At 39.7% G+C, this 21,153-nt stretch overlaps 1 protein-coding gene and 1 long non-coding RNA gene across 5 annotated transcripts in view; one reads left to right on the forward strand and one right to left on the reverse strand.

Annotated features, from left to right (window-relative positions):
* C2CD6 (C2 calcium dependent domain containing 6) overlaps positions 1–21,153 on the reverse strand; it is a 96,486-nt gene that overhangs the window by 24,452 nt on the left and 50,881 nt on the right. For 3 of the 4 annotated variants that reach the window (XM_084778650.1, XM_084778651.1, XM_084778648.1), the window contains 3 exons: positions 18,109–18,180; positions 8,665–8,701; positions 2,096–2,157 (listed from right to left, as the gene is read on the reverse strand). In XM_084778650.1, coding sequence (XP_084634776.1) covers positions 2,096–2,157; positions 8,665–8,701; positions 18,109–18,180 — 171 coding nt within the window. The remainder of the gene's footprint in view (positions 1–2,095; positions 2,158–8,664; positions 8,702–18,108; positions 18,181–21,153) is intronic. The other variant, XM_084778649.1, reaches the window with a different exon arrangement.
* Positions 94–14,286, forward strand: LOC311595738. Its single transcript, XR_014778558.1, has 3 exons — positions 94–1,577; positions 8,122–8,206; positions 10,343–14,286. It is a non-coding gene; the product is annotated as an uncharacterized lncRNA (long non-coding RNA).

Raw genomic sequence — 21,153 nt, forward strand, 5'->3', positions numbered from 1 at the left:
TTATAACCTGACTAGCATAAACCTAAGGAAAATAAGATTACAGAACACAAAAATGAAACCTTCTGGGTATTAGTTCAGGATTTCTTCTGCTGGAACCTGGAGCAACTGGAACCTGAACCTCAGCCGGAGCCCAGAGCAGCAACCGTAGAAGCCTGGAGCCCCAACGCCTTCATTGGAGTGGCTCTCTTGAGGAGCATCAAAAGCCAGCGATGAGCAGCTACTGAATCCCAAGTCTCCAAAGACCACGCTTCCTGTTTTTGGCTCACATTTATATCTCCTCTCAGGATTTGTTCAAGGATGTTTTTCAGCTGGTAACAGCCAAGCTCCCCCACAAAGTGGTTTGACTTCTAAGGGGATAAACATCACCTGTTCTCTCACAAGTCTGTTTCTCATGCCACACTGGGGATCTAAACAAAAACATGTTTATCTCTCCTTCATACATGTTTTTGTTTTTACAACAAGTTGCATTCCTTAGGGTGTATACTCATCATTAGATGGGATGTGACTGAGTATCTTTAACTTTTCAAGGTGGGCAGGCAGGAGGTGGTTAGCCATATACACTCTAGGATCAAATCCCCAAGTCCCTATGCAGTTTATCTAAAGGCAGCTTTAGTGTCCTTGCCTGCAACTAAAAATAGTAAAGATTCCTACTTGGTGACCATTAAATAATAGTAGTGCTCAGCAGCAGCTTAAAACGGTGCCTGTATTATAGTATAATCTCATTAAGCGTTAGCTTCCAGGGCCTGCTACACAGAAGGTTTTCCCATACATGTATCCTGAACTGTGCCAGCCTTTCATCTAGATATTTCTTATTCCTTATTCCAAGCCACACAGTTCCTATTCTATTTCTAAATACTTGTTGCTGTTAGTCTGACATGTGTATAAGAGAAATCCAAATGGAGAACTTTAAGTGTAAATGGGCAATTGGGATAAGAAAATGGCCTTTAAATCGCTTGTTTGGTTGGTTGGTTTTTACTCTCTGCATTTGCAGTAAACTTTCATTCTTCAAAGTGCAAATATCCTACATTTATATTTTTACTTCAATCATTTGACACAGTTCAGTTCCTAGCTTTTCTAAGTATGTCTAGAAAAATAATCCATAATGACCAAGTCTGCCTCCAGCTGTAACAAGGATGTGCGTGGCTGCACGAGGAAGTCTGTTTTCGGGAACCAGATCTCTTACAGCAGCAAAATACTCCTTTCCTTTATGAGGAGGGAAAAGGTTCAAAGATGTTTATATACTTCTTTTTACTTTTAAGAATAGATTCATAAAGTACAAGAAATGATTTCTTTCCAGTGCTTTATATCTGTCTTCGACAAATGGCTTGTTGTGGTCATGGGGCTCACCACAATCCGGGCTTGGGGAGTGAGAACCCTGCGGACTCTGGCTGCCGTGTGAGCTCAGGCCGGCTTCTTCTGCGGTATCACCAGCTTGTCCTGCGGCCTCTGCTTCCTCCAGTCCAGGCAACGCCTCCACAGCCTATTCGCCTGCCAGCCCAGGACCACTCCAAAGGGGAAAGCCGCTAGAACCACACCTGCAAAGTCTTCTCAGACATGTCCGCCACTGCAACCACCAGGCATGTCCCTTTAAATTTTTTAAAAGATTTATTTATTTTATTTATGCCCACATGTATACATGCATGTGCCCCACATTCAGGGAGAGCAGAAGTTGTCAAGTCCCCTGGAGCTGGAATAATGGACAGCTGTGAGCCCCCCTGTGGGTGCTGGAAACGCACCCAACTCAACTCTTCTGCAAGAGCAGGAGGTGCTCCTAACTGCTGAGCCTTTCTCGGGCTCTGAAAATGGCCTTTTAAAATGTTCACATCACAAAAGATGGGCCAATACCATCTACTAGCTCTGTGGCTGACTTATAAAAATAGCAAGGCAGAAACAATGAGTTGAATTGTAGGGCTTGCTGAAGTTAATGGAACATTTATACTGTGCTATAAATATATAAATAAAACCCTAGAACTAATAATGAATGTGTGCTTTAAAAATAAATATTGAAGAATATCAATACATATTAATTAGATAATTAATTATCTAGAGATAATAGAAATGACGATAGTTTTTAAGGATATGCCCATCTACTTACAGGTCTCCCTTTCATATTTGTGTTTTCTTGTCCTAAGGATTTATCAGGTATTATTAACGCATCTGAAAAGGAATGGGGGAAAAAGTCATATACATTGCTTGGCACTTGTAGCATTTGAGAAGTGGACGTTACAAATACATCTCTTGGCCATAAATGAAAGCATAGTGGTCAAAAGTACAGGACTCGGGCTCCACAAATTTGTACAACTAGCTGTTTAATTGAGCAAGTAAACTGGCCTCCTAGGGCCTTGTTGTCCTGCTCTGCGAAGGGATTGAGACCTTTTCTGGAGGAGTGTCTTGTGATGCAGTGTCTAAAACATCTAACCCTGTGCCTGACGTATAAGAAGCATGAAAGTAATGTGTTACTGATATCCTTAGCCATCATTAGCGCCCTCTGTACCTGGTTCCTGGGTACATCCATACCTTTGGGTCTTCACCTACTACTCTGTGTGTGTGTGCTGAGAAACAGAAGTTATATATCACCATGCTCTGTACATCTGTAAGAGATGAATTTAGCTTATAGAAAATGTTTATGTTAACTATTTCCACTTTTAACTCTGGCTCTTGATAGCAGTTCAAAAGTATTAGTTAACTTAATTTAAAATACCATTGTATACTAGTTACTAGACACGAGGCACGTGATACACAGCTGTGCTGCATGGCTTGTTTAAAAGGCAGCCCTTACACATTCTTTGGAGCTGTGTCCTGTTCTCTGACACACATTTGGGTAATTTTCCATTCTTGTTTGCTGTCCATACTCAATTCTAGGCAGACCATCTATATCCCAGATACAGTTTATGAACGATAATGTATTTCCTTAATAATTCAATTTGTGGTGCTAGAGAAGCATCTTCTTTAGAAACCAAGAAAATTACAAGTGGGGAGTGGACTGACCGTGAATTCCAATGAGTTACCCTCTTGCCTGGAACGTTTGTGCACAGAAGCCAGTAACCGGGAGCTCTCAGGGGAAAGTGCTTAAAAGTAATCAGCCCAACCTAGCATAGTGATTCACACCTTTGATCCCAGCACGCAGGAGGCAGAGGCAGGTGGGTCTGTGTGACCAGGCCAGCCTGGCCAACACAATGAGTACCAGCATAGCCAGGGCTTTGTTGACAGACCCTGTCTCAAAAAAACAAAACCAAACAAAACACACAAACACACAAAGTAATGAGCTAGTTCCACGCTTCTAATTTATCCACAGGTGATGATAATGTAAGGAAATTAACAAGGGTGTCCTGTGAACTTTACTAAATAATAATGCACATTATTAGGATAATTATAGAAGATTGGTTTGCATGAACAAATTGAAATATAATACAAGGTATAGCAAAGCCACATTTTGTTGTTGTTAGGTCTTTGGTTTTTGAGACAGGTTCTCTCTATGTGGCTTTGGCTGTCCTGGAACATGCTATGGAGACCATTCTTCTGGCTTGGAACTCACTACATAGACCAGGGTGACCTGGAAATTAAAGAGATCTGCCTACCTCTGCCTCCTGAGTACTGGGATCAAAGGTGTGTACCACCATGCCTAGTACAACTGGTTGATTTTTAAATTTTTATTTACTTCTTTTTGTGGTGGTGGGGAGTTGAGACAAACTCTTATGTAGGCCAACGCTGGTCTCCAATTGGCTTCATAGCTGAGAACAGTCGAAATGATCTTCATGCCTCTACCTTAACTAGCTGTATCTGTACCACCACACCCAGCAGCTATTAAAGCCTCTTTTAAAAAATTATTTATTTATTTATTATGTACATTTGTTATTTGGCCTACATGAATGTCTATTTGAGGGTGTCAGATCCTCTGGAACTGGAGTTACAGACAGTTGTGAGCTGCCATGTGGCTACTGGGAATTGAACCCAGGTCCTCTGGAAGAGCAGCTAATGATCTTAACTGCTGAGCCATCTCTCCATCCCTATTAAAGCCAATTTTAACACATAATTAGAAGTCATACTTAAGCAGGGTTTTGTTGTTGTTGTTTTGAGACAAGTTTTTATGTAACTCAGGCTAGTCTTAAACTTCCTATGGAACAAGCTGACCTTGAACTTCTCATTCTCCTGCCTCTACCTCCCAAGTGCTGTGATCACAGGTGTGTGTCACTACACCCATTTTATGCTGTGCTGAGGACTGAGCACAGGGTTATGAACTCAGGAATCTTAATGACTCAAGATTCTGCATGCTCAGTAAGCCTTCTACCAAACTGATTCCATCACCAGCCTCAGTGACCTTACCTGAAAACATAAGTGTCAGCTTCACGGGTTTCAGTAGATAAGATAGACGTGTGAAGTGCTTACAGAGCTCAGGATACTGACTGAGTCAGTTTAAGGCAACAGAAACATAGAAGTCTTAGCATATAGCTCCATGCTTTGATTGCTTGTTTCAGGCAGAATTTCGCTAGGTAGCCTAGGCTAGCCTGAAACTCACCTTGTAACCAAGCCTGGACTTATAGCTCTTTTACTTTTGCCACTTACCTAGGACTGTAGACCTACGTCATCATCTCTAACCCACTATTTCATTTTAAAAATGGAAAAACTGAGGGGATAGGGATTTAGCTCAGTGATAAAGCACTGACTTAGCATGTTTGAGGCCCTGAAAAAGTATAGTATTTACAAAATTAAGATTATAGTCGCAGTGGCAAAGCTGAGATAAAATCTACCTCATAATCTCATTGTATACAAAAGAATAACATCCTCTTTCTGACGCAGTAGAAAATAATGGATTATGAAATCTGCTTTCTCCAATTTGCTCCATAAGTTCTATGGTTAGGAGAATCCAAAATAGAGCTTTTTGAGATATCCATCAGTTTTGTGCTACTAGAACAAAATACCTGAGGCTGGAACAATTATAAGGAACAGAAATTTATTTCGTAGTTTCAGAAGCTGAGAATTCTAAGATCAAAGGGCCAGGATCTAGTTGGGGTCTTCTTGCTGCATCACTTCATGGCAGGAAGCAGAAGGGCAAGAGAGGGGAATGAAGAGAGACAAAAGCAGACCAAGCTCCCTCTGTTACGACAGAGCCGTGCCTGCTGCAGCAAGCTCCCTCTTTGAGTAACAGCATTAAATCGTTCACCCTATTCTCATGGCGGAATCATCTCTCCTTAGGGCCCATCTCCCAGAACTTCTGTCTTGGGAATAGTGTTTCCAACACATGCTTTCTGTGAAACTCATTAAGGCCGTAGTGTTCTGTACCTGGTCCTCAAAATGCAGGCATTGCTCACATGAAAAATACATTTATTCTATCCAGTTAGCCCTAAAGTCTTAACTTCTTTTCACCAGCAACTCAAAAGTCTAAAATCCAAGGCCTTGTCTAAATCAGACTTGGGTGAGACGTAAGACGTAAGTTTTGTGGCAAACTTCCTTCTAGCTGTAAGCCCAGGAAACAAATGATATAAAATAATAAATAAAATGATAGCACAAGAATGTGATCATGAGTCTCTAGTCACCCTAAAGCCCAAGAAGAAAAACAGCATCAAATACTAAGGTCCCAAAAGAGTCTTTGATTTCGTGCCCTGTTCTCTGGGTACTCTGGAGGGAGTGCTGGGACCCCGAGGCCTGTCTTCAGCCTACACATCAGCACCCCCAGTTTTGTGCCTTCTGTTCTTCTGGGCTGATCTTGCGTGCTGGTTCTTTCAGTTCTACTGTGGGGGAATCTCTGCAGTCAGTGTTGCTGCCATTAGGACAAGTCCCTGCCTGGATTCCCCTCCCCAGCTAGCTTGCCAATTGTGTGTGCCTTCACAATCAGCATCCTGTGGCTTCTACCAGGGTGTTATTTTGGCCTTCTGATGCGCTGGCACAGACCATACTCAGGATGGTTGAGTCATTCATGACTGGAGTGACTGAGGAGCATTGTGCTACATGGTGGGAAACAGACATTTGTGGTGGCACAGGGAAGCAAGTGGCTCTCTGGAAACCTTGCTGACAAGGTCCTAGCTTGCCTCGAAATTCTCTAGAATGCCTTTTGAGCTCTCACCCCATTATCCTGACGGAGAGAAAGAGTTCCTTTATGTTTGCTATGATCTCGTTTGCTCACAAGCATGCCTTTTCATCCTTGACATGATCAGATTATGAATGTTCCAAATCTTGCCAGTCGGCTTCCCTTGTGAGGATAAGTTCTCTAACTCATTTCTCTTCTTTAGCACTTTCGCTATATTCTATTAAGAGTAGCTATGCAGCAGCTTGAGTATTCTGCTTTGAACTGTGTCAGATATCCTGGTTTGCTAGTTCTTACATCTTGCTGGGCTGCAACACTACTCAGCCAAGGGGTTTACTCTTGTCCTACTGTTTTGCTCCCTGTCTTCATAAGGATCTTCTTCAGAATTGCCTTTATCATCATTATCTTTACCAATTATTCAGATCACAACCACTCGAGTAAAGCCCTTAGAAGCTTCAGACTTACTGAACAGCTTTCCTCTTCTGAGCCCTCACCAGAATTACCCACACTAGTCCCTCTCTGACAGTCTAGACCTTTTATAGCTTGCTACTCCAAATTCTTCATCTCTTCCCATTGTCCCTTTTAAAGCAGCTTCTACATTCTCAGGTACTTGTTGGAATAAAAGCCCACTCATCAATATCCATAGTAAACCTTAGTCTGTCATATACTATGATAATAAAACATGCAAGCCTGAGTAATATTTATAAGGGACAGAAACCTACAGTGCTAGAAACTGAGAAGTCCAAGGTCAAGGGGCCCACATCTAGTGAAAAGGCTTTTTGCTACATCATCCCATGGCTGAGAGCAGAAAAGCAAGGAAGAAAGAGGGAGAGGAAAGAAGGAAACTAAGTTCCTCCCTTTCACAGAGAAAAGACTCCCCAAACCAACCCACTCCTGAGGTAATAACATTGCTCCCCTCACCTCACCTTGCAGTGTATCGCACTGCTTTAGGCCTCTATGCTGCTGCATTGAGGATTAAGCTACCAACACATGCTTTGGGGGAGACACATTCAAGTCATAGCAGTATCATGTTACAGGTAACCAAATACCCAAATCTCCCGAGATGAGATGTCTTATTCATTCTGAATGATTTTTCAAACAGTTGGTTTTTTTCTAGAATAAACACTTTAAATGTACCTTAAAATTTCACCATCATGTAAAATAATTAGTTTTATTTAACTGATATCCTGTGTTCTATAATAGCTTCCTGCCTAGAACAAATGTATAAACACATACATGGCTGAATCACTGTTATAACCATGTTTAAAGCCTTCGTTTTACTACATTCTGGTATTCAAGCCAAACAAAATTTCCCATTTGCTATATTTGTTCTAGAAATATACCTGCGTGCTGGCTAGTGTTTTGTGAAATTGACACAAGCCAAGGTCATTTTGGAAGAGGGAACATCAGTTGGAAAATTGGTGTGTGGGCAATTTCGGAGTGCCTTTTCTTGATTGATGTGGGAGAGCCCAGCTTATCCCTGGGCTGGCAGCCATAGGTGCTGTAAGAAGGCAGACTGAGCAAGCCATGAGGAGCAAGCCAGTGAGCAGCACTCCTCCAACGTATCTGCCCTGACTTCCTTGGATGATGAAATATAAACCTTTTTCTTCCCAAGTTTTTTGTGATCATGTTGTGTTATCACAGCAATAGAAACTTTGACAACTTGTTAATCACATTTTGATTTAATTCTTTCCTCCACAAGCCCTTAAATGAAGGCTATTGTTTGCACCCCACAAATGTATAAAGAGACACAATTACTTGCTCATCTTCTGTCTGTAGCATGCACTACAGATATCTTGTTATTTTATCTTCAGTCTGATTAATGACTGTTGTCTCTTCTGAAGGAATATGTAGTCACTGTACAACTTTGACTGTTTGGGTTGTTAGGTGATGTCCGGGTACCACTTTTAATATACATTGTGTTGGGTACCTTGATTCCTTGGGAATCTTCCATCTCCTTCAACTCGGCATAATTCCTCAGGAGGCCTCTGGAACTCTAATTCACCAGTATTGTATGATCATAGTTTTCTTTGTTTACTTGTTAAATATTTTTGTCTATAATAATATACTTGCTAATCGTTATTGCTTTTGGTTTGCAGATATATTGGCTGTGTCTTCTTAATGATACCACTGAGAAAAGAAGCTTCTGGAGTAGGAAAATGTGTTCATAGGAAGATCTATAAGGTAGACAAAAACTTTAGAAACAGACACATGTAATAAGTGATTTCTTAGTTACATCAGAACATATATATATGTTCAATGAAAACCATCTGGGACTCCCACTTTTTTGTTGTTGGTTTTGTTTTGTTTTTCGAGACACAGTTTCTCTGTGTGGCCCTGGCTGTTCTGGAATTCTCTCTGTTGACGAGGCTGGCCTCAAATTCAAAGAGATCCACCTACCAAGCGCTGGGATTAAAGGTGCCACCACTGCCTGGCTCTGGACTCCAACTTTTAAGTACTTCTATATTTTTGTTTTCATTTCCCACCATTACTGGAAGGCTGTGTTTTTTATATTAAGGAGAAAATAGTATAATTTATATCTTGAAGGAAATTGTGATCATCATTATTTTATGAGAATTAGTGTTCCAAACTTCAATAACACAATATTTGAAAACTATAATAATTTGTAAATAATAATTTACCTGAAAAATGAGGAACTTTTTCTTTTTTTGTCTTAACCTAAAATAAAAATGAACAGAAAATGGGTAGAAAAGCAATTAAATATCAATATAACTTAAAAAATAGCATTATTGATGGCAATAAATGAAACTTTTAACATTTGGCTCTATGTTATATTAAAATAAGTTTACTAGTGCAATTAGGGGTTGTAACATACATGCCATGTACAAATAGGCTGCTAATTAGCATGCCTAGCATTAAAAGAAAATAAATGATATTACATTTATTCTTACATATTTTTATTTTTCCAAGTCTCAGAAACAAAAATAACAATAATTTTAAAAACAACTAGAAACAAACAAAATAGAAAATAGAATATATACCAGAGCTGATCCTTCCACTGAAATGAGGCAGTCAAACCCTGATGGAGTAACTATTTTAGAGTTCTAGAATATAACCCAAAACTTACAGCAGGTAACAGACTGCTATCGGGGGAGGAGGGGCTCTTAAATACAAGTTTGGTGTTTCAGGAAATCATCACTACAAAATTAATTCAAAATTACTTTTGATCAGTCAGTAAACATATCCTTCAACAGTCAACAACAGCAACTCTTGAAGAAGGTGGAGATTAGGTCCTAGAGTTAACACAGTATATTTAAAATACCCATTTTTAACAAAAAGTTACAAGATATGTATGAAATATGGCCCACACAAGAAAAGTGAGTAAACAGATAAAATAATAAATCAGAAAGGAATGTGAAATATAACCCAAAGAAAAAATTGAACAGCTGTGAGGAAGTCCAAGCTTTGAGCTTAATAGGCATGTGGTTTAGAGCAGCTTTTCTAAAGATGCCCAGAAATCTCAAAGGAACCAGGAACTCAGAGAAGGCAAAGTAGAGACATACCCACATCCCAGTAAAGCCTGGGCACGAGGAATCCCATAGTCATCCCAGAAAGAAAATAAATATTGACCAGCAGTATGCTACTTTTATTCTTATTTTTACATGTTTAAATTTTTTTTGCCAGCTTGGGTTTGGTATTATTGAGTTCTCTCTTGCTATTTCTTTTCTTTTTGTTGTTTTGTTTTGTTTGTTTGAGATGGAGTTTCTCTGTGTAGCTTTAGTTGTCCTGGACTCACTTTGTAGACCAGGCTGGCCTGGAATCCTCAGAGATCCACCTGCCTCAGCCTCCCTAGTCCTGGATTACAGCCACTGAGCCCAGCCTTGCTCTTTCCTATGCCTTCATTACATATGCTTTTCCTCTCATTCACATTTGCTTTGCCTTTTTCTTTTACCCCGCCTAATTCTCTTTAAAATATAAAAAATAAGCAAACAAAACCCAGAACACTTTTAAGTGTATGCATGTTTATCTGTGCATGTCCAGGTGTTTCCCCCAGAGGCTAGGAGATTCCCTGGAACTCGAGTTACAAAGGTTGTGAGCTGCTAGTGTGGGTCTTCTAAAGAGGCATCAAGTACTCTTAACTACTGAGCCATCTCTCCCACTCTTCAGTCTCTTTTTATTTCGTAGTTATGAATACTGTTTACTTTAATACTCTTTAAAATCCTTGTTTAACCTATTAGTGTTCTTGTTTGTTTAGATCCACACCATTGGGAGGTTGTAAGTAAAGTACCCAGTGGCTAATTTACTGCATCTCATTGTTTTCACTATTTCTGACATCTTTCTCTGTTCTGTGTGGGACAGGAAGCATCAGTCCAAAAGAAGACTACCACTAAGAAAATATAATACAACCACCACCACCAAAAGTGTATGGGAAAAATAGACATATCCATTGCAACAGATGAACAAATTACAATGAAGAAAAACACACAAGAAGAAAATGTGAAAAGCAAGCTCATAACTCCCCGATAACTGAAATCAATGATAGTGTTGAAATGTTGAACAAGAAATTTTTTAAATCTATTTTTAAAAATAACCAATTACTTCAAAGGAGAGTAAAACAGATAAACAAAGTAAGAAAGGCAGTTCAGGTCCTGTATACAGAAGTCAGCAACACAGATGAGGCACACATTAACAAGGATAGCTATCACCTCTGAGTAAAAGATGGAAGAATTTATTCTAAGCAATTGGACCAACGGAACAAGTGGGTGTGGCCCCTTTAGTATCTGAAAAACTAGACTTCAAACCAAACTAATCAGAAGAGATAAGGAAAGGTACTACATTTTCATCAAGAAGATACTGCATTTCTAAATATTTATGCACCCCAAAACATCTGTTTTTATAAAAGAAACATTACTACAACTAAAAATCACATATTGATAGTGACTACTCCACTCTTGCCAATAGACAGGTTAGGCCATCCAGACAAAAACTAAACAGAGAAATGCTGAAGTTAAATAATGTCACAAATCAAAGGACTTACTTTCTCAGCAGTTTATGGAGCTTTCTTCAAAATTCACTGCATCTTTGGACACAAAGCAAGCCTCAACATTTACAAGAAAACTAACATAACACCCTGCATCCACTACAGATTAAAGCTGTATACAGCAACTTTATAAATGTATGCAAATTGAACAACTCAGTGGTGAATGAAAAATGGATCGAGACAGAAATTAAGAAAATTAAAAACTTTTAAGAATTGAATGAAAATGAAAACACAACATAAAAAAAAACCTATGGACACAATGAAGGTTGTTCTAAGAGGCAAGTTCATAGCACTAAATGCCTATATTAAACATTGGTGAGATCTCATACTAACAACTTATATACAGCATGGTATTGGCATAAAAAACAATCCCATTGGTAAATGGAATTGGATTGAAGTCCCAGTCATAAGTCCACACGCCAATGGACATCTGACTTTTGATAAAGAAGCTAGAAATACACACTGGGGAAAAAAGACAGCATCTTTAACAAGTGGTGCTGGTCAAAACTGGATGGCTACATGTAGAAAAATACAAATAGATCCATATTTATCATCCTAGGAAAAAACTCAACTGCAAATGGATCAAAGACCTTAGCATAAGGTCAGATAAGAATTTCTTGGAGGACGAGTAACTAGTTAGCATGCCAGAGTCTCATTCGTTATCAGAATTAACCAGACAAATCGCTCCACCAACTAAGAACGGCCATGCACCACCACCCACCAGATAAGAATTTCTAAGGAAGGTGAAATAGAGTTTATAGTTATGAAGGGATGGTGTAGAGTGGAGAGTTGTAATGAAAGGATTGTACAAAGAGGCAGGGAGGGGGGATAAGGGGAGGGATGGCTAAAACTAGGAGCCATCTGAGGGGCCACATAGAAATCTACTACAGGGGCTTCTTATTACATATGCACAAATGAACGAAACTTAAATGGGATCATCAAAGAACAGGGGAAAGACACAACTAGAAATCTCTCACCACCAAAGGAAGCCTCCAGTACTGGGAATGGGTTACATCCAATCCAGTTGCTGGCCAAAGAGGCCCCATGAAAACCCCAGACAACTCGGGGTATTGCCAAGGCTATTGGTCGCTCTCCTTAAACTGGTGGCAAGGCTCTGTTTTAATAGACAACACCTGCATATATGATTGAACATGGAAAAGTCAAGCTCTTATCTTTCTTTGAATGCTACCAGGAAAAAGGTAAACACCAAACCAGCTATAACATATACAATGGTGACCTGCTTATATAACACACTGGTGCAATAGTGGCACAAACTTTGTGGGAGTAACCAACCGCTATCTGGTTGGATTTAAGGCCCACTCCATGAGTGACATGCCTGACACTGACCAGGTAGCCAAGAACCTGGGACTAAGGAGGTCATGGACCTAGAGGAAAAGCCAACACAACTGTTCTCCTAAAAGAACATGGCCATAAAATGACTCCTACAGCAGATGGGGACAAATATACAGACGCACAGCCAGACAATATGCAGAGAGCGGGAGGCCTTGGAATACTAAGCCATAAAAGGGATGTCGCCATCAAACCTCTCACCTCAAGGATCAGGACACTTTGCTGAAGAGGAGACAGAAAGATTTTAAGAGCTGGAGGGGATGGAAGACACCAAAAAACCAATGCCTTCCAGCCACAGCAGAATTGGTACACATATCACTGAGATGAGGTCAGCATGTACACAGTCTGCACAGGCCCAAGACAGTCATGGTCCCAGCACTGAGAGAGAGAAGTAAACATGATCCCCTAACCCCTAACCAAGAAGGTACCTCCAATTGACAACTGTTAGCAAAGGAATAATTAGGTTTTTTTCCCCAATGGAGCCTCACTGGGTATACAAACCACACTCAAGGTCAGGCCCCATGCCAGCAGTAGGCATGAGTAGCCAACTCAAAATGAACTCAATGATTTGGGGGGAGATTTTTGTCTTTTTCTTATTTATTATGCTCTCTGATTTTTTTTTTTTTGCTTTTATGAGTTTTTTTGTGTGGACATATGTTTCTGCATGTATATGTTCTCTTGCTTTATCTGTTTGTTTAGTTCTTTTTTTTTTTTCTGTTGGTCATCTACTGCTGGGCATGCAGCCTACTCTTTTTTCTCCTCTTTTTTAATTATTAGTTTTCTCTTTTTTACATATCCATTTATCTTATTACACATAAATACAATAAAGTACATATAGCAAGAACCACTTAGCAATCAGGAATTATAAAATGTTACATGCATAATGTTTTGGCTATTTGAATTTAGCAACCTTGAAGAAAACATCTTTCTTATCTTTGTGAGTCTAAAATTCTGAATGTAAATCAGTATTTATCATGTCTCATCTATATCAAATTAAAACATCTATCTAGACCTAAAAACATCTTAACCCTTAAACAGCTAAGCTTAATTTTAAAACTAAACTATCTGGTCTTCAACCCCATCAGAGACTTGAGAAGGAATAAAAGTTAATTACCTGAGTAAACCAGAAGTTCAGGTTAACAGTTTCCAAAATGAAAATATGGCAGAGACAGTTTGCTGTCCCAATAACGTAGGAGCATCATCTTCAGCCTTCTGGCCCAGTATATCTGACATGTATTTGTGAGGCAGGAACTAGTGAGGACTTGCTTACCCTGTCTTGGCAGAGTTTGGCCGTCAACTCTGCCTGCATCTAAGCTTGCCCATTTTTAGACAGAATTCTGTCTGTGGCCAAAATGAGGACATTTTGCCCAGTGGCTGGTTTGCCACGTTTGAAGCCATCTCCATAAGGAGATTCTTTGATGCTCATCATCTTTTTTGAGGTAGGCTGGGTGTTGCCAGGAGTTAACCTGTCTTGTAGTGAAAGAATCTTTAAAATAATAAGAACAGCTTTAAATGCCATATTCTGTAGGTCTCTGAGGATTTTGAACACCTAACCTAACTATTTTACCTTATCTATAGAATCATATCTATCTTTAAAACCTAGGATATATATTCTTGTGATAAAAATAGATTAGTATTTGATATGGCCATGGTTTGATCAACCAATAATTAGCTTGTATTACTTAATTATCCTGAAAAAGCACTTTCAAAGTATTGAAAGTAAACCTTGTATTATAATTGGATTGTATGTATACAATATCTATTAGAGTAGAAATATATATAATATATATGAAGAATAATCTTAAATTTGAGTTCTATACCAATGTATCAAAATTAAACTTATTTTGCATCATACAAAATTCTATAACAATGATTTCAAAATAACCTTATTTGTGAGTAACAAACTTTGTTGTTGTTTGTTGTTGTTGTTGTTGTTGTTTTGGTTTTTCGAGTCAGGGTCTCTCTGTGTTAGCCTTGGCTGTCCTGGACTCACTTTGTAGACCAGGCTGGCCTCGAACTCACAGCAATCTGCCTGCCTCTGCCTCCCGAGTGCTGGGATTAAAGGCGTGCTCCACCACGCCCGGCTGTGAGTAACAAACTTAAAGACCTTAAGTTGAGTAGTATATTCAATAATCTACTTTTTGTCCCATCATGCCTATATATTTCTATATTCCCTCTTCTTTTTAACCCATATCTCCATACATAAACAAAGAAAGATAAAGAAAAAGAGAGGCATCCCTGAGTCCAACCTCATTTGCTCTCTGAATAAGATCAATAATAACTTACAACCAACTCCCAATGAAACATCTGTAGCCCAAGAAAGCAACCAAAAACCTGCCCAATCCCCCTTAGGGGAAATGGGGCATCGTACTCTTAAGGTTTTTTTTTTCCTGGCTGATTTGGGGAAAATAATACTTTTGTAGGTTTGTTTGTTCAGTTTTGGATTTTCAAGACAGGGTTTCTCTGTGTAGCCTTGGCTGTCCTGGCACTCACTCTGAGGACCAGGCTGGCCTTGAACTCGAGAGATCCACCTGCCTCTGCCTCTGTCTCTCCAGTCCTACCACCACCTAGATCTATTCTTGTTTGTTTTGCTTGTTTGCTGAGAGAGAGAGAGAGAGAGAGAGAGAGAGAGAGAGAGAGAGATGGGGGAAGATCTAGGAGGAGATAAGGAAGTGGAAACTGATCAGAACAAATTGTATGAGAAAAAAGTATTTTCAATTAAAAAAAGATAACATCCGAAAACAAACTGGTGACTATCCTATTCTAATATCCAATAAAGTAGATTTCAAAATCAGGAGAGATAATAAAGACAACTATTTAGTAACAAAGGCAATAACTCTCAAGAAGTTGTAATTGTGCACCAAATTCTGCAGCTCTCACTTTGATAAAAAAAATATAATGGACACAAAAGGTCATATTGTTCTTGACATGATAATAGTGATTTCACTCCCCAGTTCTCATCTTGAAAATTGAAAATCAACAAATAAACCTCAGAGGTATACTAATGACAGATCAAATGGACTTAGCAAATGTATACAGAATATTCTAACCAACAGACATAAAATACACATTCTGTTCAGAACCCTATGGAACTTTCCCTAAACTCCTACACCCTGGGCTACAGATCATATACAAAGCAGTTGAAACGGTTTCTTGTATCTTATCAAAGTACAGTAAAATAACACCAGAGGCCAAAAGGAAAAAAGCTCTGTAACTGTGCAAATATAACAGAGTCTAAACAAGGACATTGAACTTTAGAAAGAAGCTGTATCTCAAGGGGTTTACTAAGTTCTGCTTTTACTTTCATGTGATTATAAGAATTTTCAGGTATCCTCTGTGATGTCTGTAATGACTCACCATTCATACAGGAAAGTAGGAATAAAAGGAACACAGGTCTACATACTAATGGCTACATAGGACAACGCTATTATGACTAAACAGAGAAAACCTGAGACCCTCACTTCTAAAATCTGTGATGAGAAGAGTGCCCAGCAGCTCTACTTTTATCCAATATAGTGCTCATAGTGTTAGCTAAAGAAGTAAGACAACAAAGAAAATAGTTATGAATAGGAAAGGGAGATGTCAAAGCATCGGTTCTGTGGAGAACATGATCCTACTCTAAAAAAAAAAAAAAAAACCACAACAAAAAAAACCCCAAAAACCTCCGAAGTGTCCACCACAAACTTTTAGAACTGTTATCCACTTTTAGCCAAAAAGCAGGATACAAAATCAACGTACAAAATCTGTAGCCTTTTATATACCAATAGTAAACTTGCAGAGTAATGAGACGAAAACTCTCATTTACAATAGCTTAAAAATATCTAGGAATAAACCTAAAGAGTTAAAAACCTCCACAACGAAAACTTTCAAGACACAGAAGAAACTGAAGACACTAAGAAGTTGGAAAGACTGTCAGTGCTTGCGTGTTAGTAAAATTAATATTGTAAAAATGGCTATATCAGCAAAAGTGATCTATAGATTCAACACAGCCCCCGTCTAAATCCCAATACCATTAGTCACAGAAGTGGGGGGAAGTACTAAAATTCATAAAGCACAAAGTCTGAATACCCAAGGCAATCCTTAGCAAAAAGACCAAGGATGAAGTTATCACAACATGTTACATGAAAGACCAGCATGGTACTGGCACAAAAACGCACATGAAGACTAATGGAATAGAACAAAGGACCCAGAAATGAACACATAGCTATAGTCACCTATTTTAAAAAATTATTTATTTGTGTGTGTGTTTTGCCTGCATATATGCGTGGCTCATGAGACCAGAAGTAGAGTTCAGATTCCTGGACCCGGTGTTACAGACAGTGGTGGGTGCTGGGGGTTGAATCTAGGTCCTCTGCACAAGAGTTCTTAAGTGCTGAGCATCTCCAGCTCAAATGCCATTTAATTTTCGACAAAGGTGTTAAAACATACAAGACAGCTTCTTCAACAAATGGTGCTGGGGAGAATGCATGGAAAATAATGGAATTTGGCCCTCTAATCTTGCATAAAATAAAAAAGGATGAGAGACTCTAATGCAGATCTGAAATGTTGAACCTACTAAAGAAAACCATAGGAAAATACTTCAAGACATGGGCATAGACAAGGACTTTCTGAAAAGGACTCCAATCACTCAGGAAATTACCTCAAGAATTGATAAATGGGATTGCATTAAACAGAAAAGTCTGCAGAGCAGAGAAAGCAGTCACCAGGGTGAAGAGATTGCATGTAGTTTTTGCCAACTACATACAAGGCAGGAGACCAACAGCTGAAATGTATTTTTTAAAATTTTATATTAAGCAAATCATCCAATCAATAAACAGACAGTTCTCAAAAACACAAAAACAAAACAAAACAAAACAAAAAGCAAGAAAGAAAAAAGGAAAGGAAAGAAGGAAGGAAAAAACATGAGTGACCAACAAATACTTGAAAAAGCGCAATCATGCTCTTTTGCCATCAGGAAAATGCAAAATAAAACAAGTTTGAGATTCAGCTTCACTCAAATGAGAACAGTAAATGCCAAGAAACCACAACCAAAACTGTTGCAGTGGACATGGGGAGAGAGGACCTTGTATACATTTCTGTAGAAACGCAAACTTCAAAAACTGAAGAGCAGAATGACCTTCCGACTGAGCATTACATGCTGTCTTGGGACTCACCTGAAGACTCTATAAGCATACCACAAAAGTCTTGCTTATCTGCGGATATTATTGCAGCTGTGTTGTTCACAGAAGTCAGGAAATGGAACCAGTCAAGATGCCCATCAACGATAACGAAAAGAAAATGTGGTACATATATACACAATGGAACTTTGTTCACTCACAAAGTAAAAATGAACCCGTGGCATTCACAGGAAAATGGATAGAACTGGAAATTGTTTAGGCTGAATGCAATAAGACAGACCCAGTAAGACACATACGACATGCCTTGTCTCATATGAAGAACCTAGATTAAAAATTATCTGCATATAAAAATGCTAAAGGCCAGAAACAAAATGCTAAATATCTGAATAGCTTTGTTTATATTAAGTATTCAGATAGGGTAGATCCTCAGAAACAATGCAAATGGTGGGGGATAAGCAAATGCACGAACAAAGTGGTTTTCTGTAGCTAAAATAATTCCCAAAGAGGGCTGAAAGATGAAGGCTTTCTTCTCAAAGCATGCCATCAGCTTGGCAACAAGTCCTGCATTCCTAAAGGCAGATGCAGATGGCAAATTGTAATATCTAACAAAAATTTACCTCTTTTATTTTGGGAATCCACTGAGTACAGAGCCTCAAGATGTCCAAAGGATCTTTCTTCCTAGGTGAGATCTAGAAGAAAGTTAGTGGGAGTAACTGTAGCTCCCGCCATTGCAGCTGGTCCCAATTCAACAGAATCATAGTCTCCTTTGCTAGCTGTTCTAACATCCCTAACCTCCGCCTCGCGCTCCTCTTGTCACCTCACTCTCATCCATCTACTCCTCAGGCCAGACTCCTTCTGGGATGAGGCAAATCGGCTCGTCTGTTATCACAGTTGAGCACAGGCTCCTGGACATTAAAGCCTGCCTCCTCTAGGTCTGACGTTTTCCTCTACACTCCCGCTATATGTAAGCAGCCTTGTCTGCTCTGGCTAGTCAATTTCACTGCCCTGATATCAAAGACGGACACTATTTCCCATGCCTGCTGGCACTTTATCATAATAGAATTGCTTAAGTAGTGGCCATAACTTATAGTTTAATGGAGCTCTTCTTTCATCTCCTGAGGGGAGTGTCCTCCATTTGGGAACCAAGAACTTTAAACCTACAGATTCTAGAGTCCTGGGATAGTAAAAATTATCCGGATGATAGGTTTGCTAGATGAAACGTGGGAAGGTTAACTAAAATGAATTTCAGGTAAACATTATTTTATAAGTATGTCTTAAATATTGTATGAGACAAATTGTCCATTTGAAGTGCAACCAGATTTCTATTTTCTAATTCTAACACAGCCTCAACAAGTGAGCCACTGGGAATGATTCTAAATGGACACTTTTGTTTTCATTCTCAGACTCATGTACTCTACTGATTGTAGTTACAGATTTATAGAAAGAAAAGTGTACCTGGCGAGGTACGTCTATGAATTGGCATTTGTACTGTCTTAACAGGTCATTTCACATTTCATTGTTCACTGTTTTGTTTTTTAGGATAAGGGTCTCATGTAGCTCATGGTCACCTCTAGCAGGCTTTATAGCTGAGTATGACCTTGAACTTGTGATCTTTCTACCTCAACCTCCCAAGTGCTTAGATTATAGACATGGTACCCACTTCTGTACCTTCTTCACCATAAATTGGGTCTGATTAAATATTTTTATGATATTATGAGCTACTTGATCACACCCAGCAATTTCCTGAATAACATTGCTGATTAGGTCCACTAGGAACTAAAGGAAAGTCCATTCTTTGAGTATTTGCATGTGTTAAATTATCAATACTTTTAAGGAGGAAGAAGTTCTCAAATAATCAACCTATGTCAAGTGACCAGCTGTAGCCTCATCAGACGGCACGGTCTTGAGAGGTTCAGCACTGATCATTGTTGCTGGCAGATCAGACATTAGACAGTTAGTAGCTCAATCAACCTTGGCAAGTGGGAATTCAGGCTACTGAGCACTACAGGTCTTTATTGTAGCCAGCACAGCTGCCACTTTACTGCTTCTTCTATGGGGCCGTGCTTGCAGTATCTGATGACAGAAGGGAGGTGCCATTAGCTGGCTGTCTTTTGTATACCTGGCTGCTCAATGGCTTTTCTATGGTAGACGGCTGCTAATGGGCATTACCGTTAGACTTTGTGCCCATTCCGCTGTGCCCCGTCCACATGTCTCTACTCCCACACCTCCTTGGCTTTTGTCTTCTAATATTTTTTCCCTTCAAGGTTTCCTGGTTGGCTTGCCAGGATATTTGCCGCCTCTCACAGGTTTCTATACAGTGAAACCTCACAAAATTCATAATAGTGTTTATCACTGGGTCAAGAATGGTAAATGCAATCATATACTAGAGAGAAAAGAAACCTGAATGTTATGTAGTTTTTATTTTTACTTTTAAAAGAATGGCAAAATGGAAATAATATAGTATGTCCTCTTAGGACTTTATCATATAGGAAGACGCAAGAAGGCCGCCCCCCGCCCCCCATGCTGCTTCTCACTGAGGCAGCCAGGCACAGTGGGAAGGGCGCCCGTATAGAAGCCTGGAGAGTTCTATGTGGCCCTGGGAGGATGGGTCATTCAGTAAACTGCTTGCCACACAAGCATGAGAATCTGACTTCAGTCCTCAAAACCCAAGAAAAATTCAGGGCACAGTGCTGTGTCCTGGGGAAGCACAGCTTGGGCTTGCTTTCCAGCCAGCCTAGCCTACGTGGTGAATTCTAGGCCAAAGAAAGGCTTTGTCTTATAGGAAGTGGATGATGTTTCTGAGATCACCTGACTTCTACACATGCATGCCCAAGTATACATAAGCTTATGTGCATTCTCTCTCTCTCTCTCTCTCTCTCTCTCTCTCTCTCTCTCTCTCTCTCTCTCTCCCTCTCCCTCTCCCTCTTCCTCTCTCTTTCCCTCTCCCTGCTCTCTCTCTCACACACAAACTTAAAAGGAGTCCTTTCATAAATTTTTGGACATTTAAGGCATATTTTGCCTGGAAAATAGTTTCCAAGGCTCTGTCAAATGAACAACTTGATTTGTGCTCTCTCTCTCTCTCTCTCTCTCTCTCTCTCTCTCTCTCTCTCTCTCTCACACACACACACACACCCATTGAGAAAAGAGTTTTTTCACTTGCCATATGATGAAGTAGCCTAAAATACATAGTTTTGAATGTGTCTAACACACAAAGAAAGGTATCATATGATCTCACTTAATGTGAAATCTAAAAAATAAAAATTGTAATATACAGAGTTAGAGAATAAAGCAGTGGCTGTGGGGAATGGGAAATGCAGATGTAAGGAGAGGACGCATAGTAGTAGATATGGAAGAGCGACATGGCTAGGAATCTAAAGTACAGCGCAAGAGGCAAATAATCAGCTTATGCTGCAGGGGCTGGAGATGACTTGCGGATTTATAGCACTTGTTGCTCTTGAAGAAGACCAGGTTCAGCGCCCAGGATACACAAGCTGCCTCACAACTGCTACCCTAACCCTCGTTCCAGGGGATCTGACACCCTCTTCTGACCTCAGCAGGCACTAGGCACACAAGTAGCACATGCGCACGCGGGCGTACACACACACACACACACACACACACACAGAACATTCATACACATAAAAACCCCATATGCCTTTGAA

This window comes from Acomys minous (assembly GCF_964271855.1).
Source record: "Acomys minous genome assembly, chromosome: 4".
In the NCBI taxonomy this organism is placed as follows: Eukaryota; Metazoa; Chordata; class Mammalia; order Rodentia; family Muridae; genus Acomys; species Acomys minous.